Source organism: Mirounga leonina, unplaced genomic scaffold (assembly GCF_011800145.1).
Source record: "Mirounga leonina isolate KUSES-001 unplaced genomic scaffold, KU_Mleo_1.0 Mir_376, whole genome shotgun sequence".
NCBI lineage: Eukaryota > Metazoa > Chordata > Mammalia > Carnivora > Phocidae > Mirounga > Mirounga leonina.
In genome coordinates, this window is record NW_023270718.1 from 1,442,246 (window position 1) to 1,466,765 (window position 24,520).

Sequence of the window (24,520 nt, forward strand, 5' to 3'; positions counted from 1 at the left end):
GTGGATATATCTCCTCCTCCCAAAACCATCTATAATCCCAAATTAAATCACAATTATGGAAGGAACTTGACAAAATGAGCACCTTCTCAAACCCCATTTTTATAGGGGTGCCTGGGTGGTTCAGTTGGGTGGGCGACTGCCTTCGGCTCAGGCCATGATCCTGGAGTCCCAGGATCGAGTCCCGCACTGGGCTCCCTGCTTAGTGTGGAGTCTCCTTCTCCATCTGACCCTTCCCCCTCTCATGTGTTCTCTCTCTCTCTCTCTCAAATAAATAAAATCTTTTAAAAAATAAAAAAAATAAAACCCCATTTTTATTAAAGATTGTTGAGAAGTGGTGCTGCCAGCTTCTGACGATGAACACTCTTGATCTTCTGTAAGTTGTTAGCCACTTCATTAAATATTAGTTTTACTTAATTCACTTTATTAAGACTACCTGCAGGACATCTAGTCTAGTTAATTTCTTATTGACAAACTTTTCCCATTATTACACCTTACAGAGTTTTCTATTGCACGGGATTTATGTCTACAGATTGCACTTTTGCTACAGTTCTACCACCTGTGCATTATCTGGAACATTTCTTTTTTATGCACAGACCAATGAATGAAGATTCTCACTGAAGAAGTCCTAGCCACACCATTTTAGACAGCTGCACTGCCACATATAGCCTTAACGACTTACAAGTTTTGAACTCAATTATAAAGTTGCTTTCTTCTGTGAACTCCAATGACCGTGAAATATGTTGCTGTTAAATCCCTCTGTCATAGTTGGCATAGCCTGGGCAATACTAGCAACAAATAAACTGCCAAAATATCAGTAGTATAACACAATAAATGTTTATTTCTTACTCAAGAAAAACAACGTCCAGCACAGGTCAGATAGCCACCTTTTATCAATCCAGCCTCCAAGGTCACCATGACAGGAAAGATGGCCAGAGGACATCACAAGATGTTTCTAAGGGCCAGGTCTGGAAGTAGCTTATATTACTTTTGCTCATACTCTGTTGCTTGGCACTCTATCACATGGACCAGCTCTTAACTGCAAGGGTTTCTGGGAAATGGGAGTCTCTATGGGATCCGAGAAATAGAACCACCGAGATAAACACACAGCCATGCCCGTAAAATATCACTTTTATAGAGCTTCTCCCTGTGTAGAAAATCTAATGGATTTGAAAACCTGAGAATGGACTAACATTCTTACCACACTAATAACATGGGTTTCATTTCTGAGCACTCTTTTGAATATCTTTCTAGTGGGTACTCTCTTTAAAAAATCTACAGATTTTGACTGGCCTTAAGTCCTCACTTGTACCCATCTCAATTATAATTTCCTTCCTGGGCAGATCCATTCACGGAAATTTGATCTCCAATTATTGTCATTGCCACAAACCGTCCATCTGTCAATTATCACTACTTTGCCACAGCAGCATATGACAGTTGATGGGAGTTTTGAAGAAGTTCTTGAGATCCACAGTAGGTCCCTGGAATGCTCTTAAGAACCCTTGCTTCAGAGCTGCAGGATGACATGATGGGTGGCAGCGTCCTTGTCCTTTGCTGCCCCAGCCCTCCCAATGACTGAGTAAGCCTCTATCACCTGGAATACATAGACTTGCTTGCTTTCCTGATTGGCCCCTTTCAGAATTACATTGAGTACGTTTCTGTCCTCTTCTGTAGTCCTTGATGAGTAAGAAGGTCTGAGCTATAACTAAAGCCATTGCCAGGCTCACTACATGTATATTGCACCTCGTCTGCATGTGTTCTCTGGTGAGCGAGAAGATATGAGTTACGACTGAAGCCCTTCCCACATTCTTTACACTTATAGGGCTTCTCTCCTGTGTGGACTCTGAGGTGCACATGAAGATCTGAATTCCGACTGAAGCCCTTACCACACTCATCACATTTATATGGTTTCTGTCTGGTGTGGTCTCTTTGATGTAAGTGAAAATATGAACTATAACTGAAGCCTTTACCGCACACTTCACATTTGTAAGGCTTTTCTCCCGTGTGAACCCTCTGATGAGTGTGAAGAACTGAACTGTATGCAAAAGCCTTTCCACACACGTTGCATTTATAGGGCTTCTCCCCTGTGTGGACTCTCTGGTGAATGTGGAGGTGTGTGCTCTGGCTGAAGCCCTTTCCACACTCACCGCACCTGTAAGGCTTCTCCCCTGTGTGCAGCCTCCGGTGGACTTGAAGAACAGAGCTTGAACTGAAGCATTTGCCACACTCACTGCATTTGTAGGGCTTCTCTCCAGTGTGGACTCTCTGGTGGACAAGAAGATTGGAGCTCTGATCAAAGCCCTTCCCACACTCCTCACATTTATAGGGCTTTTTCCCTGTGTGGACTCCCTGATGAATACAAAGAAGTGACCTAAATCCGAACCCTTTCCCACACACATCACATCTATAGGGCATCTCCCCTGTGTGGACCCGGTGATGGTTGTGAAGAGAGGAGTTGCGCCTGAAGACCTTGCCACATTCGAGACATTTATAGGGTTTGTCTCCCAAGGGGACCTTTTGATATCTGGGAAGGTCTGGGCTCTGCTTGCAGCCCTCTGCCCACTCTTGATATTCATAAGCTTTGTCATCTGAATGAGCTTTATAGTGAACAATAAGATCTGAGCTCTGACTAAAGTCCTTTCCACACTGGTCACATCTACAAGACTTTTCTATGTGAGCACTGTGATGAACAGGAGGGTCTGCACCATCTATGAAGCCCACACCATAGTTATTACATTTGACAGGTTGTGGTACCACAGGAGCCACGTTATGTTGTTTGGCTGTTGATTTCATAGCCAAGTGTTTCCCACAGTCAGTGTATCTACAAGGTTCCTCTTCTTTACATTCTTGGGAATCACCATGATCACATGATGTCTGACTGATGTCATCACACTGAGCACATCCATACAGTTTCTCTTCCACATGAATTCTCTCATATTGTCCTTGAGAATTCTGGGGCTCAGTCATCATGTTGGCTCCCTTCCAAGATTCTGGGGTAAAGACTCGTGTCAGGCCTTTCCCTTCTGTGCCATCTTGATTTTCTAAATTAATGGCATTTATTACATAGTTTTCATTTTCAGAAATCTGAAGAGACACTCCTGCCCACTCTTCACAGAGAGAAACATCTCCTTCTAAATGCTGGGGATAATTTCCTTGAAGATTCATGACATACTCCTGACTCACAGTTAATTCACTGATCCTTTGTTTCCAAATCTGCCAGCAGTAGAGCACTTCTTGAGAGAGATAACTCAACCCTTTTCCCTGAAGATGTGAAATGTTGTTTTTAATCCTGTCTCCTATGAGGAGAAAGAGAATTTGGCTAAGAGAACAAGTAAGTCATCCCTCCAGAGGTTTTGAGAAATGAAGTAGGATGGGGTGGAAAGCTGTCACTGGTTCCTATTGATATGGAAACAGTCAGAATCACAGTACTTCTAATCTATGAGCTGCCAATTAAAAATCAGATGTTGCAGAGAAATCAAAAGAAATCCTGGGAACAATTTATAAAGAAAGATTCACCTCCCTCCTATAAGAGCAGCTGATAAAACCCTTTAATCATTTTGCTACAAAAGGAATGGAGAAGGGGTGCTTGGCTGGCTCAGTCGGTTAAGCATCCAACTCTTGATTTTGGCTCAGGTCATGATCTCAGGGGCGTGAGATCGACCTCACATGGGGCTCCATGCTGAGTATGAAACCTGGTTGGGATTCTCCCTCTTGTTCTCCCTCTGCCCCTCCTCCCACTCACACACTCTCTCTCAAAGCATAAAAAAAAGTATGGAGAAGATTCCCATAAGATTTATGGTGTGTACAACACAATAATGGGAGTGCTGGACATGGTGACAGACACAAAGGATCACAAAGACCTTCCAAGATACCATATAAAGTTGCAGAAACAAGCAACAAATCTTGTCTCTTGCTAATGTCCCTTCCTTCACATTACTGTCACTTGAGGTAGGATTATCATGTATGTTTCTCTACAGCCTGCCCAACTGTATGTGATCAACTTAAAACAGCAGTGGGGACTGATATAGGGATAATATTGTGAAATATGGTCCTGGGGTTGGTGGGGGAGGTACATGTACACCTTTGAGGCAGGCTTAAAGAGACATCCTTTTCTCTGAGGTTCTCTGGATTCCACGAAGAGATAAAGTCCACCAAGATCCTATAATCCATGCAGTGATTTTTTTTCTTTTTTCTTTTTAATAAGTAATCTCTACTCCCAATGTGGGGCTTGAGCTCACGACCCTGAGATCAAGAGTCGCATGCCCTAAGATCCTGTAATCCATTTCCCTAACATTCCTATTTAATTAATTGCAGAATTTCAAATAGCCATGACAATGAGAATGAGCAATGTGGAACTGTCAATGGCCTGGCCCCACAGAAGCAAGATTGTACCAAAGAGTCATAAAACATAAGGAGATGAGGTAGAAGAGGATGGTCACACCCTTGGCACCCTAAAATGGGCTTCAAATGCCATGAACACTATGGTCAAGACCATCTGGACACGGCTTCTGGTTCAAGGTAGTTTCTGAGTCATTTTATTGAGAGGGACGTCAGTGTGTGAGGTGGTGTCAGAGGAAGGGGGACTTAGAGCTACCCACAAGAGGCCTAAAGGAGCAGTTTTCCAGTTGTTTCAACTGTATCCATAGTAAGAAAAGCATTTGCACTGTGACCCAGTATGCACAAATAGACACTGACTGTTAAATAGAGGTTTTACAAGCTGATACTTACCTTACTAGGTGCAATGTACTCTGATAAATTCTTTTGTGTTCTGGTCCATTCATCTATCTTGCTTTTTAAAAACTGCTGATTATGATAGAGTAACTTGATTTCGGAATGGAAATTCTGAAACTGACTCACTGACAGTGTTGAATCCTGCAGACTAGCTATATGTCTATAATCTATAGACATAGTGGTACTTGGTTTCACATGGTTATTAAAGGGTCTTGGGGTGCCTGGGTGGCTCAGTTGGCTAAGTGTCTGACTCTTGATTTTGGTTCAGGCCATGATCTCAGGGTTGTGAGATCGAGCTCCGCATTGGGCTCCATGCTGAGCCATGGAGACTGCTTAAGGTTCTCTCCCTCTCTCTCTGCTCCCCCGCCCCCTCCGCTCACATGTGCACGCATGCACGCATTCTCTCTCCCTAAAAAAACAAAAAACAAAACAGAACACAGGGTGTACAGCCAGATAAGGAGAGTTCACATCATATTTCTTATAAGCTGTGTGACCATGGGCAAGTTACTTAACTACTCTGTGCCTCAGTTGTTTCCTTTGTAAAAGAAGGAATAGCAACTATCTCATAGACTAAACCAAGGTAACGCATATCTGTATGTGAGCCTCTGAGAAATTAAAACTAGATATTTATCAGTAAGAAAGCAAATAAGCTGACATTTATACCACACTCACTGTACACCAGATCCTGGTTTAGTTCCTTTAACAATAGTTTGCCCAAAACACTGGTTTTTCTCCAGAAGCAACCAAGGGACCAAGGCCCATGGTAGTGTGTGAACTTTATCAACCTCGCTTTGGGAAACATGAGAGCAGGTGAAGGCCTAGAATGAGAGGAGGCCAGGGTGGTCTCACTAACTGTATTGGAGGCCCATGGGCCAGTGGGTGTAAGATGTGAGGGGTTTCCTCACCAACACTTCACAGGAGGCCATTCACTCACGTCAATCTGTTAAAACTCACTAACTTCAGGGGTCTCCTTGGCATGTGTGTCTCTCAGGTATTCTCACCAGTGGCCAAAGTTTCTCTTTGTGCTCCAACTGGAATATTCTATTTGGCTTGAAACTGATTATTTGAGGAAACAGGACAGAGGCTTGTTGTCCTCACCCACTGAGACAAGGTTCCTGAAGTTCTCCAGCATCACATCCTGGTACAGGTTTATCTGGGCCTTGTCCAGTAGAGCTAGCTCTTCCTCCGTGAAGACCACCGCCACGTCCTTGAAGGTCACAGCTTCCTGAAACATCAAGCACATGCCTCATGGATCATCCACGGATGACCACTGGCAGAAGAGCACAGCTGGAAGCTTTGCTGGTCATTAGGTTGCTGTCTTTCTGCTCCAAGCCTTCCACTTTAAACCACACTTTGTAATGCTGGAACCATGGCTCTGCAGATCGCACTTTGAATCCGAGAACTGGCTCTGTGTGAGGCTCTGCCACTAGGGGGCACAGGAGGGATTCTACAAGGTTGGGGGAGAAAGAAGGGACTTAACTTGTTCCTGGCCTGTCTGCCTCCTGTTCTGGTATCACCTCTGCCAGGCTATGTTCCGCTGGTAGCAGCAGTCCCATTCCCTAGCGATATCTGAAGTCTGGGTCCCTGACCCCTAGGCTTCTTCACTGAGCTCAGAGACACCAGCCGGCCAGCACTCCCCCCTCTTCACAGTTCTGCATTTCAGCTCCACAAGGCCCCTCTTCTAAGTTTCCAAGTTCCCATAATTTAATCTCACCCTTTGGTTCCCTCAGCCAGGTTGTTAGTTACTTCCCATAGTTGGTACTTCCATGATACTGCAGAGTTCTCTCTTTACCCCTCAGTTACCTGGCTCACAACTCCAAACCTAGTCAACAATTCTATTAAATTCTTCCTGTTCAAACAGCCAGCGTCCTTTTTGTGTCCTGAACAGACCCTTACTAGCACAAAAGAAATGAGAAACATAGAAGAAATTCAAAGTTTTGGGTAGGCCAAGTTTCTCTTCTTTTGTCCGCATTGCCTGTGTCCCCATTAACTGTCCAGAGTCGCACAATGTTGCAGTAAACATCCATGAACATCTGTCTTTGAGTGCTTATAAGACCATTTCCATAAAATAAATTCCTAGACCAGAGACTACTGAATTACTTGGGGTTGCAACTTTACATTTTGACTGATATTGTCCAAATTATCCTCCAAAAAGGTTGTGCTGATACACTGGCCTAGTAGTGTCTGGGTGTTCATTCCTTTTCATACATCAAGACTTGATATTTTCTCTGTCATGGCATATTAATCTATTTCTATTGGACTAAGCAGACAAGGCAACTAAAAGCATTGGTTGCCAGATTTAAAAAAAAAAAAGGAAAAAGGAAATTATTGGAACATGTGAGAGCATTTGGGTATCAATTAAGTATTTTTTTAAAAAAAACAGTAGAGTCAGTAGTGGAATTACTGGCTCATATGGTAGTTCTATTTTTAATTTTCTGAGGAACCTCCATACTGTTTTCCATAGTAGCTGCACCAATTTTCACTCCCACCACCAGTGCACAAGGGTTCTTTTTTTCTCCGCATCCTGGCCAACACTTGTTATTTCTTGTGTTTTTTTATTTTAGCCATTCTGACAGGTATAAGATGATATCTCCTTGTGGGTTTTTTTTTTTTTTAAGATTTTATTTACTTGGGGGAGAGAGAGAGAGAATGAGAGAGAGAGCACAAGTGAGGGAAAGGACAGAAGGGCAGAGGGGAAGGAGAAAAAGCAGACTCCCTGCTGAGCAGGGAGCCTGACCCAGGGCTCCATTCCACGACCCTAGGATCATGACCTGAGTCGAAGGCAGTTGCTTAACCAACTGAGCCACCTATGCACTCCATCGTTGTGGTTTTGATTTGCATTTTCCTGATGATGAGTGATGTTGAGCATCTTTTCATGTGTTTGTTGGCCATCTGTATGTCTTCTTTGGAAAAATGTCTATTGGTGTACTCTGCTCATTTTTAAATTGGATTATTTGGGATTTTTTGGTGTTGAGTTGTGTAAGTTCTTTATATATTTTGGATATTAACCCCTTATCAGTGATAGCATTTGCAAATATCTTCTCCCATCTAGTAAACTGTCTTTGTTTTGTTGCTGGTTTCCTTCTCTGTGCAAAAGCTTTTTATTTTGGTGTAGTCCCAAGAGTTTAATGTTGCTTTTGTTTTCCTTCCCAGAAGAGACATTTCCAGAAAAATGTTTCTACCACTAATGTCAAAGAAATAACTGCCTATGTTTTCTTCTAGGAATTTATGGGTTTCAGGTCTCACATTTAGCTCCTTAATCCATTTTGAGTTTATTTTTATGCATGGTATTTACCCAAAGGAAATGAAAACACTAATTCAGAAAGATATATGCACCCCTATGTTCACTGCAACATTGTTTACAATAGCCAAGATATGGAAGCAACACAAGTGCCCATCGATATAGACGAATGGATAAAGAAGATGTGGTATACATATACAATGGAATATTACTCAGTCATAAAAAGGAATGAAACCCTGCCATCTGCAACCACATGGATGGACCTAGAGGGTATAATGTTAACTGAAATAAGTCACTCAGAGAAAGACAAATACCATATTGTTTTCACTCACATGTGGAATTTAAGAATAAAACCAAATGATTAAAGGGAAAAAAAAGAGACAAATGAGATTCTTTTTTTTTTTTTTTTAGATTTTATTTATTTATTTGAGACAGAGAGAATGAGAGAGACAGAGAGCACATGAGAGGGGGGAGGGTCAGAGGGAGAAGCAGGCTCCCTGCCGAGCAGGGAGCCCGATGCGGGACTCGATCCCAGGACTCCAGGATCACGACCTGAGCCGAAGGCAGTCGCCCAACCAACTGAGCCACCCAGGTGCCCGAGACAAATGAAATTCTTAAATACAGAGAACAAACTGGTGGTTGCCAGAGGGGAGGTGGGTGGGGATGTGAGGAAAACAGATGGAGGGGATTAAGAGTACACTTATCATGATGAGCACCGAGAAAAGTATGGAATTGTTGAATCATTACATTGAACACCTGAAACTAATATAACACTGTATGTTAATTTTACTTGAATAAAAATATAAATTTCTTGAGTGATGACAGTAATGTGGAAATGTAGGAAAACACCCTTATTCTTAGCAGATACATACTGAAGTATTTAGGGATGAATAATGATGACTGTAATTTATTCTCAACTGGGTTAGCAAAATGAAATATAGATATTGTGTGTGTATGTGTATTATGTATATGTGTGTAATTGTTAACAACTTGTGAATCTAGTTGAAGACTAAACATTATACTGCTCTTTCCATTTTTCCATAAATTAAAAATTTTCAAAATAAAAAACTGAGGGGAGGGTGCCTGGGTGGCTCCATTGGTTAAGTGACTGCCTTCGGCTCAGGTCGTGATCCCAGGATCCCAGGATCGAGTCCCATATCAGGCTCCTTGCTCAGTGGGGAGTCTTCTTCTCGCTCTGCCTGCTGCTCCTCCTGCGTGTGTTCTGTCTCTCTGACAAATAAATAAATAGAATCTTTAAAGAAAAATTGAGGGGAAAAATAATCTAGTATTAATAGCCAGCCCCAACCAAAAAGTAAATTTTTAAATAAAATGCTATCACTGCACTTATCACCCTGCCCAGTTACATAGTCATACATATGTCCTCTCACTAGCCTCTGTACCTCGAAAATGCTGCCAACCAAAGTTGTGAGTAGTTACAACATATTTCACAAAGAATTTATTACTAGCTATTATTCAATCACCCAAACCTGACAATTATTGAAAACAAAAGCTAGCGGGGGCATTATGAACTGCATGTTTGTGTCCCCCTCAAAGTTCATATGTTGAAATCTTAACCCTCAAGGTGATAGTATTAAAAGGTGGGGCCTTTAGGAGGTAATTAGGTCGTAAGAGTGGAGCCTCAGGAATGGGATTAGGGCCCTCATAAAAGATTTCCCAGAGAGCTCACCCCTTCTGCCATGTGAGGACACAGCAAGAAGATGACCACCTATAAATCAGAAAGCAGGCTCTCACCAAACACCAAATCTGCCGGATCCTTGATCTTGGACTTCCTAATCTCCGGAGCTGTGAAAATAAGTTTCAGCTGTTCCTAAACCACCCAGTATATCTTAGCAGCACTGCTTTCCTCGGTGGGAGGTAACAAAATGGAGTTGGAGCGAGTGAGCCAGGAAGTACAGATACCCGACAGCCGATGTGGGGCAGACACTAGGGAGAAGGGGTTCGGAATGCAGGCTCACCCAGCCTAAGCCCCTTCTCCCTTCTTGGCCTCAACTGTCTGGGAAAACAAAACACCCATTTCCCACCACCCTGTGCAGCTGGGCGGATCCCTTGCTGGGATCCTATGCAGAAACTGCCATATGATGCAGGTATGGGGACAGTCCAAAAATATTAATAAACCAAATTTATAAACTAATATAGATACAATCAAAGATTTTAAAATCTTTTTCTCGGCACATAGCACCATCTATGAAGTCCTCTTGTAAAATCTGGAACCTAAATTTATTCAAGCACTCAGTGCTCCCACTTATAGGAAACACTGTAGCTAGAGGAACCCACTGAATGACACCAAAAAGAGGCATTTTTGAGATAACCAGGGAAAACTGATTATTGCCAGGGTATTAGATGATACCAAAGAATTACTGATAATCTCAGCCATTTTTTTTTTATTTTCCATAGAAATACATACTAAAATATATAGAGGTGTATGGTAAATTAGATTGCCAATTAGCAAAATTCCCTCATGCTCCCCAATTCCACTCAAGGACCTGCGTGTATTTCTTTGCCACTGGACTTTGGATTTGGCCACATGACTTGTTCCAGTTCTAAGCCTGGGCCTTAACCTGCATGTTTCCATTTGTTTCCTTGCTCTGCCAGCACCCAACACGTCCATGCTAACCAATACAAAACTGCTACCAAATAAATATCTCTGGCACTGACTTTGGGACCAAGAGGCAACACTTGGGGAAACTGTTATCAGAGGCTGGAAAAATGGTAGCCTGGGTGATAAAGTGTGAAACATTTGGTGAAACAATTGCTGGCAGTAAGGTAGAAGATGGAAAATGTACCTAATGGGACTCAGTGTGGACTCAGGCAAGATGGTTTCCAGGCAGAGGAAATGAGTGGGAGCTCATTTATTTTAGCTTGCACACAAGCTACTCTAAGAAAGTAATGAGCTCAGAACCAAACCGATATAAAATGAAGTAACATTCTATCCGGGGTCTTCTTTTAAAATGCTTTGGGACATCTGACTCTTGGTTTCAGCTCAGGTCGTGATCTGGGGGTCATGAGGTCAAGCCCCGCGTCGAACTCCAGGCTCAGCGTGGGATCTGCTTAAGCCTCTCTCTGTCTCTTTCCCTCTCTCTCTCTCAAATAAATAAATCTTAAAATAAAATAAAATAAAATTCTTTGGGAAAGAAAAAAGGAAAGTGAAAAAGAGATAGATTAAGCAGATGTGGCAAAATGTTGAACCTGAACTATGGGTACTACACACAGAGATTCATAGTACTATTTTCTCTTTTTGTGTATTTGCATAATTAAAACATTTTTCATGATTTAAAAAAATCCTTGTTCTACCCTCTGATGGCCTTTTTGATGCATCAACTTGGGCTAGACTACAGTCCCATTATGGAAGCAAACATTAATCTAGGTGTTGCTGTGAAGATATTTTATAGATGTGATTAAGTCCATAATCAGATGACTTGGAGGAAGACTATTTTAAATAATGTGGGTGGGCCTGATCCAATCAGTTGAAGGGCCTCAAGACCAGAACTGAGGCTTCCCTAAGAGAAGAAATTATACCTGTAGACAGCAGCATCAGTCTGTGTCTAAGAGTTCCAGCCTGCCCTGGGACTTCCGATTTGCCCAGCCCCCACTGTCTCATAAAATAAACCTCTTACAAATCTCAATATATAACTCATACTGTTTCTGCTTCACTGGTTGAATCCTGATGGATACATCCACACTCAAATCTTGCCGCTTACATGTACTGGACCCAGCGCTACTCCAAGTGTGGTCATGTATATACCGACCATGCCCTCAGATGCTGTGGCAATACTACATTCTATAAGAGTTTCTGAATGCAGGGCGCTTGGGTGGCTCAGTCGGTTAAGCGACCAACTCTTGATTTCGGCTCAGGTCATGATCTCAGGGTTGTGGGATCCAGCCCCACGTCAGGCTCCATGCTCAGCGGGGAGTCTGCTTCTCTCTCTCCCTCTCCTTTTGCCCCTCCCCCCACCCACACCCACTCTCTCTCTAAAATAATCTTTTTGAAAAAGAGTTTCTGAACTCTTACTCTTGATTGCTATATTGATCTCTCAGTGACAAGCAGCTCGAGGACTGGCACCTGTGCGCAAACCTCATGTGGAGTAGCACCGAACTAGACATCTGGACATCTCGGAGCCTGTTTCTTCATTTCTGCAAAGGGACTGACACCACCAATCTCACACAGCTGTTACGAGCAAGGCATAGTGCCTAACACGGAGCCATCCCTCAAAAATGGGTGACCTCCCTTCAGAGAACAGAGGTGTGTAGCTCCTCTGAAAGGACATGGCCTTTAAGAGAGAGAAAGGAAACCTGAACTTACCTGGAATTTAGTCATACTGTCTTCCTCGTGGAAGGAGCAGGATCCTGAGAAAGTAGAACTGCAAAGAAAGAATCCATGAGAGCATGGGTTTGACAAACCGTGAGCGAATCCTGGTTTATCCTGATCTGTACAATTTTCTCACACATTCTTCTCTCCCGAGATATCTCTTCTTATTCCCAACAGACTCCATCCCACCTCCTCAAGCCTTGTCCCCTGCCCCCACTCCACCCGGATTCCCATATAACTCCTGTATCACTCCCTAAGCTTTTGGGTCCAAACTGCCACACTTTTTCTTTTTCTCAGACTTGTGAATGTATTGGCATCGCCTATATCCTAGTTACTCTGGAAAAGAGGCTTCAGAATTTCTTTTTTTTTTTTTAATTTTAATTTAATTTTATTTTTTTAAAGATTTTATTTTTATTTATTTGACAGAGAGAGACATAGCGAGAGCAGGAACACAAGCAGGGGGAGTGGGAGAGGGAGAAGCAGGCTTCCCACCGAGCAGGGAGCCCGATGCGGGGCTCGATCCCAGGACCCTGGGATCATGAGCTGAGCCGAAGGCAGACGCTTAACGACTGAGCCACCCAGGCGCCCCTAATTTTTATTTTAATTCCAATTAGTTAATATACTGTGTTATATTGGTTTCATGTACACAATATAGTGATTCAACACTTCCATACATCACCCTGTGCTCATCAGGACAAGTGCACCCCTTAATCCGACTTGGACAGGGATCTCAGGATGACAGGGGGCCCTCCCTCTGAGTCCACTTTCGCATGTGAGACTTGCTCTGAAGAACTTTCAGTTAGCTCAGATCTTAACTCTTGGCTTCCAAAATGATCTCTCCCCAGCCCTTGTTCTATCCTCTGGGGCCCCATGAGTCTTGCAAATAATTGATGATATACCTATGACATGAAAGGCACATGCTCTCTGCTCTGGAAAAGCTCACAGACTCCTGAACTAGAAACTCTCTAGGACCTCAGGTGGACCAAAGCCATGGGAACTTAGGACTCCACATCCACTCAACTCTCTTCTCCATCCTGCCTGTTATCAGGGAATCCCCTTGCCCTCCAGCTTCCGGTTGAGTTCAGCCAAGAGAGAAAGTCAGCAGGAGATCCAGGGAAGGGACAGAAGTGAAGTCGGAGTATTTATTCCCCTAGCTCTTTCCCTGGGGGTTGCTTTGGACTGGCTCTGTTTCATGTCCCTGACCGAAGGTCACAGAGCCTGTTGGTGGCCCTTGTCTCAAATCTTTCCCCTGGTCTGCAAACTGCTTCCTCCCTTAGCCCTTCCATCCTAGGCAGAGTAAGTTACCCTGCTATGACCAGATCTGGGAAACTGTAATATCCTTTCTTGATGACCACACCCTGCCTGCATTTTTGGAAATTGTCCCTTTATTTTAAGCTCTTCTCAAGTTATTTTGACTCTGGTGTTTATTTCCTGTCTGATAAACTCTGCCTTTGACCTTCCAGAAGAAACTTAGTGTATAAAATTTCTGCTTTAGGCACTGTGGGAACCTCAAAAATTAAAAGATAAAAAGCAAAAACCAGGTCTCTGTTCTCTCCAACAATGCTCTCTTAAAACTAAAAAAAAATATTCTTTTCACGGTTATTTTCGATCTATCACTGACTGATATTTTGGTAAAATACAGTTTAGAAGAAATTTCTAGAGAAAGGAAATAGAGAGGCATACAAATTACAGGCCCATTAAAAAATTATTAATCAATCATCACACGATTACTGAAACTGCTATACCAATTTTTAAATGTTTCCACTCAATTTCTTGAAATTATCTGGTCATAGAGCAAGTAGCTCTCCAACTGGCACCCATTTGCTGGCCACCCGTGAATGGCATGTTCTAGCAGCTTACAGGGTGACAGAATTGGGTTAATAGAATATGAAATGACTCCTGGCAAACCCTCACTCTTTCCCCTCCCCTTCCCTGCCTTTAGTAGAAAGCCTTAATCACCCTTATTCTGGGCTCCAACAAAGATTTGCTAAACCTCTTAGCACAGGGCCAATCACATAGTTTCATAATCGTTAAAACCTACCAAGGAACATTTCTCCCTAACCTTGTCAAAAAAAACCAATAAATCCCGAAGACACAACCAAGCCTTCATCCTTTATCTGCTGTACCCGGTAAAGATCCTGCCGTTTATCAAGCACTCAGTGTTTGAGATTAACAAACACATAAATAGAATCAGCTCTGATACACTAGATGCTCTTGCAAAGACACAAGCACACCAGGCTCTCTGCTTCCAGAAATCTGTTCTCTCCTGAGAGCCAACAATGGGTCAGCTTGATTTACACGCACACACGTGCACACATGCACCCACACACATGTGGGAGGCAGTTTGGTTTCCCAGATTTCTGGTTTCAAGCCCTCCCTGCCTTTTTAAAGTTGGGGCCCTGGCAGGAACCAGACGGCACATTCAAATTTGAGGCAGGCAGTTAATAAACAGACTACTTAGAGGGGTGTAGGCTGGGCGTAAGGAAGCCATGGGGGAGAAGGCACTATGCTGGGGAGTGACAGGCAGTTGCCATTACTATATCTGAGCCTGAAGGGGTAATAGGAGGGCGATTCCTGGGCCTGGAACAGAGTGTGCAAAAGGTCCCTGATGGGAACTGTAACTTTTTGTTGAGAAGTGCAGCCAGCCTACAGAGAGAGAATTGGGGGGACCAGATACTCCAACTCACTCTTTTCTCTCCCTCTCTCTCCAAACTCTCCTGTTGTGACTTCCCACTGGCCGAGGACAACCAGGCCAGAGGGCAGTGGCGGGCTCTCAGGGCAGATGGCAGGGCGGAAAGGTGAAGTGGATCTGGAGGTGGGGAACTGAGAGAATGTGGCACATGATGCTCCAAGACCCTTGTTTTTCCCCCACCTGCCCAAGCGCACAGAGCTCTCTCCCACAATGCTCCTCTCGCTCACTTGAACTGATCATCACTCTGATCTGAGTCACTGCAGCAGGTCAGAGACCAGGTGCCCACAGCAACCTCTTGCGGGGAAGAGGACCCAAGGGGAAAGCAGCAGTTGAATCTGGAACTGCAACTGCCCACAAACACAATCGGAAATATAAGCCCCAAGTTCTCCCCAAAATCCTGCTTCCAGATTCCTAGCTCTTTTTCTCAGAATTTCTAGAGGATTCAGGACTGACGAGAGAGACTAATCTGAACTCTTCTGGATGTACCTAGCAATCATGTGTAATTATCTGGGGAAAAGGATAAAGACCATTTCCTCCATGTGTGTGAGAGTAAATGTCATGTGATGATGACAAGGTGTGTATCTGTGATCTGTGAGTATCTGAGCCAAAGGACTCTATGAGATCTAACTTCAGCCCTAAGGGCCGTGGCAGGACTGCAGGCAGGGATGTCTCTAGTCCATGCCAATTTGCCTTTGGACTGATTAGAAAAATGCATCCCTTCCTCGAGATGCTTTTCTCCCACCTGTTGGAGAATTATTATAATATACTGCTTCTGTTAGAACAAAGGAACAAAGCACTTTTACAGCTACTTACTGAAAAACTGTGTGTGTATTCTATGTGAATGGCCCAGTTTCAGTGTGGTCTCCTTGTGCAGAACCCAACTTACACAAATGTGCATAGCAGTCATACCCTCAGAAAGCCTGTCCAAAAACCTAAAACTAGGGGTGCCTGGGTGGCTCAGTCAGTTGAGCATCCAACTCTTGGTTTCAGCTCAGGTTATGATCTCATGGGTCATGGGATCGAGCCCCATGTCAGGCTCCTCACTGACTGGGGAGTCTGCTTGAAGATTCTCTCCTTCTGCCCCTTCCCCCCCACATAAATAAATCTTAAGGGGAATTTGCAACATCTGGCCCCCACATATGATATGCAACTAAGAGTAAATTCAACCTTTCTATGCTTCCTCAGGACACTTCCTAGCTCGTTAACTGGAAAACTGTTTCAAAAATACTTTATCATAAAAATTTCAAAGCCATGCAGAGGTAGACAGAATGGTCCAATGAACCCCCAGGTGCCAATTATCAACACATGGTCACTCTTGTTTAAACTATACCTCGGGCGCCTGGGTGGCTCAGTTGGTTAAGCGACTGCCTTCAGTTCAGGTCGTGATCCTGGAGTTCCGGGATCGAGTCCCGCATCGGGCTCCCTGCTCAGCAGGGAGTCTGCTTCTCCCTCTGACCCTCCCCCCTCTCGTGCTCTCTCTCAAATGAATAAATAAAATTAAAAAAAAAAAACTATACCTCTACCCCTCCCCACATCCTTGCATATTATTTGGAAGTATATCCCTGACACCATATTCATCATATGGCTTAATCCAGAAATACTTCATTATGTCACTCTAAAAGGTATGAAATAGTTTTAAAAGTGCTAATATTACACCTAAAACAACATAAATTCTCTAATTTTATCAAATATAGAGTCAGTGCTCGAATTTCTAATTTGTTGACTGCAATCGAACAATCTGACATTTGCTCTGCGTGTTATAAGCCTCAAAGTTTGCATTCCCTGCCTCCTAGCATGCAAGGCGAGGATGGGATTAATAATTTGGGGCAGTTCTCTCTAAACTGTATTCAGATTTCTAACTAGAGAGAGGAGAAAAGTCAAGATGTAAGCAGAAAGAGTTAGGGGTCCCCCAAGAAAGATGAGACATAGCCTCTTGACATAAGAAAAGTTATTTTAGTCATTCTAGGTCCCAGTCATCTTGAGATCTAAGCCTGACAGGCACTATTTGTCCAAAACACTTTCTTCCTCAAAGAACTTCCTGGGATACGTTGAAATTGCAGAATAGAACTCAGTAGTTAATAATTTTAAGGGAACAAAAGAATGTAAGAATAAACAGCCACTATCAGGCCAGGAGATAGCCTGATCGTATCAGGGACAATCAATCAATGGTAAAACTCGCAGTGCTGATTCAAACGTGAAGAGTGACCGCAAGCACATTCTTGAGTTCTCTTTTCAGGATCTAAACCCCTTTGAGCACCCAGATACCAGACCAACCGGAGCCACAGAATTGATGAAGCTGACCCTTGCCAGCCCTCATGACTTCCATCAGACCTGGGCTCTGTCACCTTAAGATGACTTTTGCCCCCCAATTCCAGGCTGAATTCCCCATTGCACAGACCCCTTCATGAATATGTATGCACCGTTACCTTAAAATGTCCCCAGTTTTGTTATTCCAGGAGACACGGCTTTGGAAAATATCCCCCCGTGCTCCCCTCTATTTGTTGCAAGTAAAAATCTTCCTTTTCCTATTTTTTGGGTTTGGTTGTATCTTTTGGCTCAATACCCACCAAAAGTGAGCCCAGTTTTGGGGAACAAAGATGCCCCGCCCCCCACCCCCACCCCAGAGTCAGGGCTGCCAAATCCCAAACACAGGGTTCAGAATCCAAGACTCCAAGAGTCTAGGGCTGCTGAGCCCGAATTGCCCGTCCTGCCAAGGCCAGGAATGTACAGCCCAAGCAGTCCCCCATACTCGGAGATGAACTGCTTGAGCCAATCCCTCTCCGCAGTCAGGGACGCTTGGCCCAAACACTTATTCCCCCAAACCCGAGCCAACCCGCCCCGGGCCAGAGATGCACATTCCAAGACTGACACCAACCCCAACGCGGGGATGCACAGCCCCTATCCCGAAACCTGCAGCGGCGCTACCGCCCAAGCAGTCCCCGCAAAACCGAGCTCAAGCTCTCCCACCTCTTCCCAGGGAATGCTGGGCGAGCCCCTCAACAGCCCGCCCCGCCGAGGAGGCTCTTCCATTGGCCACCAGTCCCCGCTTCCAACTCCTCCCACCCGTCGACAGGGCCGGGTCACAGCTACACACACCCTCCACCCCCATCGCCCCCGACGCCGCCGAAGCGGGTGCGGTCCCGGCCGGACTCACCTCAGCGCCGCAGACAATGTCGCCCACAGTGAGCGCCTGTGCCCAAAGCGCATGCGCAAGAAGCCTGTGGACTACAACCCCCAGAAGGCCCTGCGCCGCAGCGCGGCTGCGCCGGGCGGCTCCCTGGGGACCCGTGGCCCCACTGGGGCCACCCGCACTCTTGCCATTTATTTAAAACAATAAAATTAATAATAATAATGGTGATAAAGTAACAGTGAAATGTTAACAATAATTAAGACAAATCACTCTCCACCCGTGATGTAAAGGAGGGGCAAGATCCAATATTCCACCACCTGGAAATGAGCACTTGTTCCCATTTTAGTGAAAACCTTTACAGGTTCTTATTCTGCGGACACACCCCATAAAAAACTCATTTATGAGTTTTTTCACGGTTTGTTTCTATTGAAGGGGACTCGGGAAAATCTTCCACACTTGAGAGTTCAGAGTCCTCTCATGTTTCCGCTTCTCTGGTGAAGCAGAGAGGATTATTAACACCCAGTGCCTTCTGTTTTGAATTAGGGAATAGCACGAGTCGGGGGTGGGGGGTGGGGGGTGGGGAGGGAGTCTCTTATAAGAGACCTATTTCCACAAATCACGGAGACATGGAAAGGTTTCAGATTCCCTTTGAGAAGTCTCCCCTCGTGGCATTTACTTTTTGCATTTTAAGATTACTGTTAAAGGAAGTATCTGTTTTGTGCCCTCACTGGGTAAGAAAACTGTATAAGGATTTCACCAGAAACCCACAGTTCTGGCCTGGAAGAAAAGCAACCCAAAAACGGGTGAGAACATATTCTCTTTTTGCCAGCTCTAGTCCTGGACTAGACAGGTAATTGCAGACCCCCACCTCCAAGCAGTGGGCAGGATATCCAGCTACATAGCTTGGCGTTGCAACTCATGGCACATACAGGGACAGCGAAATTCTCTTGGCCTCGCTCTGTCTTTTGATATCTTGACATTAATTTCATCGTGATTTTAAAAAAATCTAGTAAGATCTGCCACAGAGGCGGGAGTGACCCTTAATTTGGGGAGATCCTAAAACTACTGGATGAAGAGGTTTCCTTTAACATGCCTCAGTAATATCTGTGATAAATATGTCAATTCTCCACAACCTAGTTCATTTACTCCCTTTTAGCTTCTCCTTTTTGACCTCATTTTCTACTACTTTCTCGCTTATGCGTTCTGGCCCAAACACCTTAACAGTTGTATCCCCAGTGCTTAGACACATAGTATCTACTGATTAACCAAATGTCAGTCAGAAGTAAAAATTCAAGGGGTTGAATATGATCTGCATGTGCTCCTGATGGCCAAATTACACAATACAATGTTACACTGTGACCCTGGGGTCCAAGGCAATGACAGGCTTAGGTGTTTCCAGTGCTCCGAGGGACACATCTGGATGCAGGAGATCTCCCAAGAGAGAATAAACCAAATTTAATTTCTGACCTACCATCATACCACCTCATCCTAGTGGGCTAGTAGACTATCTCACTTAGTTGGCGTACTTCATTCTCCATCTCCTGATGGAATAACACTAGGTTGGGTTTTATACCTGAGATATTTATATTCAGGCTGAGGACTGTTCTGAGGAACAGTTACAATTTGTCTGGACCCATAAAATCTACTTGTAAATGGGTATCTTGGGTGGCTCAGTCGGTTAAGCGTCTGCTTTCAGCTCTGGTCATGATCTCAGGGTCCTGGGATCGAGCCCCACGTTGGGCTTCCTGCTCAGCAGGGAGCCTGCTTCTCCCTCTCCTCCCCACTCATGCTCTCTCGCTATCTCTGTCTCTCTCTCTCAAATAAATAAAATCTCTAAAAAAAAAAATTTTTTTTAAAGGAAACGTATCTAAAGTCTCTGACTCTACCTTCTAAAATGATCACGTCACCCTGTTAGTAGGATACAACATTACTGTCACAATCAACTCTATATTCTATACCAGACTTACTGCCCCTACCAACCCACTTCAGCTAGAGCCAACTTGTTCACCATCATTCGTTAGAGACTACCAGTTTCTGACTCTGCCCTGCAGATGGTGTTTTTACAACTCCCCAGAGGCCCTGAAACTTGTATTAACCTTCCTACCTTGTAACATTCAGAGACTGCAAGAAAATGACAAGAGGGTGACATCTTACTTCATTGTTCCTGCTGATTTTGCAGAGAAAGCACTGCACTTCTACATCTGGCTCCAACCAATCCATAGTGGTTACAGCACTCCCTTGATGCTGTTGTATCCCTTGTCACCACTGACATGGCAGCAGCTGATCGGCACCTGGGTAAACTTTAGGCAACCCAGTGGGATCTCGAGGACAGCCTCTAGCAGGTAGAATGGTCAGTACACATCTACAAAGGTCGACTGAACTTTTCTCCCAAGCTGTTAGTAGGTATGGTGGTTTTTTGAAGATCCATCCACAAGTTCTCTGGTACTCCTTGCAAGAGGTGGAACCTAATGCCCCTCCCCAGAAACTTAGTGACTCCTAAGGAAGAGAAGAAAGCAGAAGGGATGGTCATTTCAGAGACTGGGTCACAGAAGGCCCTGTGGCTTCCTGCTTGCGCTCTCCTCTCTGGCCACTTGCTCTGAGGGAAGGCAGCTGCCGTGGCATGAAGGCCCTCGGGTAGTCCTGTAGAGGAACCCACGTGGTGAGGAACTCAGACCTTTTCCAACATCCACCGAGGAACTGAGGCCTCCTGTTCAAAGCTCTATGATGCTCAAAGCCATCTTGGAAGCAGATCCTTTAAGCCCTGGTCAAACATTCAGATGACTAGCTGCAGCCAACACGTGACAGCTACTTCCAGGACACTGGGGAGATACTGCCCAGACCAATTTAAGAACCTGTGGTCCTCCCTGCTTTTATCTTATTTTTCCTTCCCTTCCCCTATGTTCATCTCTTTTGTTTCTTAAATTCCCCATATTAGTGAAATCATACAGTATTTGTCTCTCTCGGACTTATTTCTCTTGGCGTAGTACCCTCTAGTTCTATCCACGTCATTGCAAATGGCAAGATTTCATAAAAACAGAGAGGGAGGGAAACCCTAAGAGATTCTTAACTATAGGAAACAAACAGGGTTGCTGGAGGGGAGGTGGGGGGGATGGGGTAACTGGGTGATGGGCATTAAGGAGGGTACTGGGTTTTACATGCCACTGATGAATCATTAAATTCTACCCCTGAAACTAAAAAAAAAAAAATTAAAAATTAAAATTTTGGAGCTTTTAAAAAATGCATACAATAAAACTACAGAAAAAAAAATTTGCGGTCCTCCTTTGGAAATCCATTTAGAGAGCTTAACATATCAACCACAAACCTTGAGGGTCTGAGGGGCAGGGACGGTGTCTACATGTGTTCTTTGGTTAAGCCCACCCCATGACTAAAATGATGCAGTTGCTATTCCACAAAACACTTGAGACTTTTTCCAAGCCCCTTCAGAAAGCTAACCTTTTCAGCTATGGACACTTTGCTTCTGACCCCCCAGACATGGCCCCAGGAAAGGAAATCAGACTAGAGGGGACATATCCTGGTGCGCTGCCTTCTAGGAAGCCAGGTTTGGGGGCTCACTGGTCCCAGAGGGCCAGAGTGCAGAGTGGAGCACCCCGGCTCCTCCCAATTACCCAGACCACCCTCATTTCCGACCAAGCCAACAAAAATTATGCAGCATCTAATTCACAAATTTCTCAGTTCATTTGTATACCTTATATTTGGTACTAGGTGCTAAGTGAACAGTAGAAAAAGCAACAACAACAACAAAATTATAGAGGTTGTGACATGGATCTTTGACCATAAGGCACTGTTCCACCAGACTAATTTTTTTTAAAAAATAGCTTTACTATTGTTACAAAATTGATATATATACTCTGTGTTAAAAAGTAAAATACGTACAAGTACACAGATGTATTACACACCCCGCATCCCACTTACTAGAGGTAAGCAGTTATCATACTAACCTTTCACACATTTTTGTGTCTTTCTCTCTATATAAACATATGCACGCAAAAAACGTATTAACACAACGGGACCATGCTAAAATGGCTCTCCAACTTTCCTGGTTCACAAAATGGTTTGTGGGCAACCTTCAATGTCTATGTGGGTGTACCTGAATATTTTTAGTGGTTTTCACTCATTTACATGTGCCTTAATTTATTATTACACTTGGAGTATTAACATTTTTTTTTTTTTTGCTATGGTAAGAAAATGCTAAGAAACTCAGCCATATGCATACATCTTTTTCCATATGTGCAACTATCTCCCAAGTATCAATTACTACACACTTATTGCCACTTCAAAGGTTACACAAATTTGAACTTGATACACTGACAAATTCTTTTCCAAAAGGCTACTTTTCTTCACCCCCCACCAATAAATTCACAGGTGCAGGTTTCCACAGATCCCCACTCATGGTGGCTTTGATGACTCTCTTTTTCCACGGCTATTCTGACAACTTAAAATGGTATTTCTGATTCTTTAAAATGCTCTAATAGTTGCCTTGTCTGTTCAAAAACACTACGAAATGAAACGGGGCAGAAGCATTATATTCATGATAGCAATAAAACAAATTAACCTATAAATTCAATGCAATGCCAATTGCCTTTTGTGTTTAAAACCTGGTAAAATGAGGGGTGCCTGGGTGGCTCAGTTGGTTGAGCGTCCGACTCTTGATCTCGGCTCAGGTCTTGATCTCGGGGTCGTGAGTTTAAGCCCCACGGTGGGCTCCGTGCTGGGCATGGAGCCTACTTCAAAACAAAACAGAACAAACCTGATAAAATGAAATGGCTCCGCAGTTCAGCACAACCTCTCTAGGAGAGCAGTTTATCTCTAGGAGATAAAACACATTCACCACCACGTGGCATAAAAAACGTGATGGAGACGCATCACCCACACCCGCCAAGAGGGGGGGCCCTCCCTCTAACTGTTCCTGCTCTTCTAAAAGCGCCTGGCCTCAAGGCACAGTCACACCATCTTTCTTTTTTTTTTTTTTTTTAAGATTTTATTTATTTATTTATTTGACAGAGACAGAGAGAGCAGGGAGAGGGAGAAGCAGGCTTCCTGCTGAGCCAGGAGCCCGATGTGGGACTCGATCCCAGGATCCTGGGATCATGACCTGAGCCGAAGGCAGTCGCTTAACCAACTGAGCCACCCAGGCGCCCCACACCATCTTTCGATTTCTGTAAAATTGATCTTCTAAAAGGTACACACAATACTGGTTTTAGTAAGGTGACCATTCTTTCCTACATTTGTCCCATTTGTAGGTATTTTCCACCCCCCCCCACCCCCCCCCAGGAATCCACGTCCACAACCTGCTCCTATCATTTATAAAAGCTCCCTCCTGGGCCGACTCTGATGAGAGTGACGATCTTTGCTGAGGCCCCGTCCTACTTCCTGAAGGACAGTCCGCCGCGCGACAGACTCTCGGAGACGAGGAGGCCTGCGACTCAAGTGCTCTTCCCGTCTCTCGAACTTCTGGGTCTTTCCTTCCTCTGCAGCAAGGGCCGCGTGACCAGGTCAGCCTCCCCCCGCAGCCGACCCTACACACCGCGTTCCCAAAGGCTTCCTCCCGCACCGGCGCTCGCGGGGAGTGGACAGTTCGCGGTGCCACCTGAACGCTCGCCTACTTGCCAGGTTTCTCACTGCCGTGCACTCGCTGATGGTTCCGCAGGCCCGAGCTGTAGCTGAAGCCCCTGCCGCACTCCGCACACGTGTAGGGCTTCTCGCCCGTGTGCACCCTCTGGTGGACGTGAAGACAGGAGCTTCGGCCAAAGCCCTTCCCACACTCCTCGCATTTGTAGGGCTTCTCGCCCGTGTGCACCCTCTGATGACCCTGAAGGTGTGAGCTCTGACTGTAGCCCTTGCCGCACACGTCGCATCTGTACGGCTTCTCCCCGGTGTGCACCCTCTTGTGACTGAGGAGCCCCGAGCCGTATCTGAAGCCCTTGCCGCATTCAAAGCACGTGTAGGGTTTCTCGCCCGTGTGCAGCCTCTGGTGGGTGCGGAGATTGGAGCCGTAACTGAAGCCCTTGCCGCACTGCTCACACGTGTAGGGCTTCTTGCCCGTGTGGATCCGCTGGTGCTTGTAGAGGCTCGAGGTGCACCGGAAGCCCTTGCCGCACTCTCCGCATTTGTACGGCTTCTCGCCCGTGTGGACCCTCTGGTGGATGAGGAGCCCCGAGCCGTAACTGAAGCCCTTGCCACACTCGGCGCATTTGTAGGGCTTCTCGCCCGTGTGGGTCCGCTGGTGGATGAGGAGGTCGGAGCTGTAAATGAAGCCCTTCCCGCACGCGTCGCACACGAAGGGCCGCTCGCCCGTGTGCACCCGCTGGTGACTGTGCAGGTCCGAGTTGCGCCGGAAGCCCTTGCCGCACTCGGCGCACTTGTAGGGCTTCTCGCCCGTGT

At 44.9% G+C, this 24,520-nt stretch overlaps 2 protein-coding genes across 4 annotated transcripts in view; both read right to left on the minus strand.

The window, feature by feature from the left end:
- Positions 1–241: 241 nt before the first annotated feature.
- Positions 242–20,968, minus strand: ZNF285 (zinc finger protein 285). 3 transcript variants are annotated; one of them, XM_034986709.1, is made up of 4 exons: positions 20,273–20,968; positions 12,291–12,348; positions 5,827–5,953; positions 242–3,293 (listed from the first exon to the last, which is right to left on the minus strand). In XM_034986709.1, the coding sequence occupies exons 1-4, from the start codon at positions 20,275–20,277 to the stop codon at positions 1,639–1,641; spliced, it is 1,845 nt and encodes a 614-aa protein (XP_034842600.1). In that variant the 5' UTR covers positions 20,278–20,968; the 3' UTR covers positions 242–1,638. The 3 variants fall into 3 exon arrangements, with proteins under 3 accessions (XP_034842600.1, XP_034842601.1, XP_034842602.1); XM_034986710.1 differs by lacking the exon at positions 20,273–20,968 and adding an exon at positions 18,143–18,177; XM_034986711.1 differs by lacking the exon at positions 20,273–20,968 and adding an exon at positions 17,956–18,048.
- A 2,256-nt stretch (positions 20,969–23,224) lies between these two features.
- ZNF229 (zinc finger protein 229) overlaps positions 23,225–24,520 on the minus strand; it is an 11,100-nt gene continuing 9,804 nt past the window's right edge. The window contains exon 4 of the mRNA XM_034986712.1: positions 23,225–24,520. This exon is cut by the window's right edge and continues 1,002 nt beyond it. Within this exon, the coding sequence (XP_034842603.1) occupies positions 23,739–24,520 (782 nt within the window). The 3' untranslated portion in view covers positions 23,225–23,738.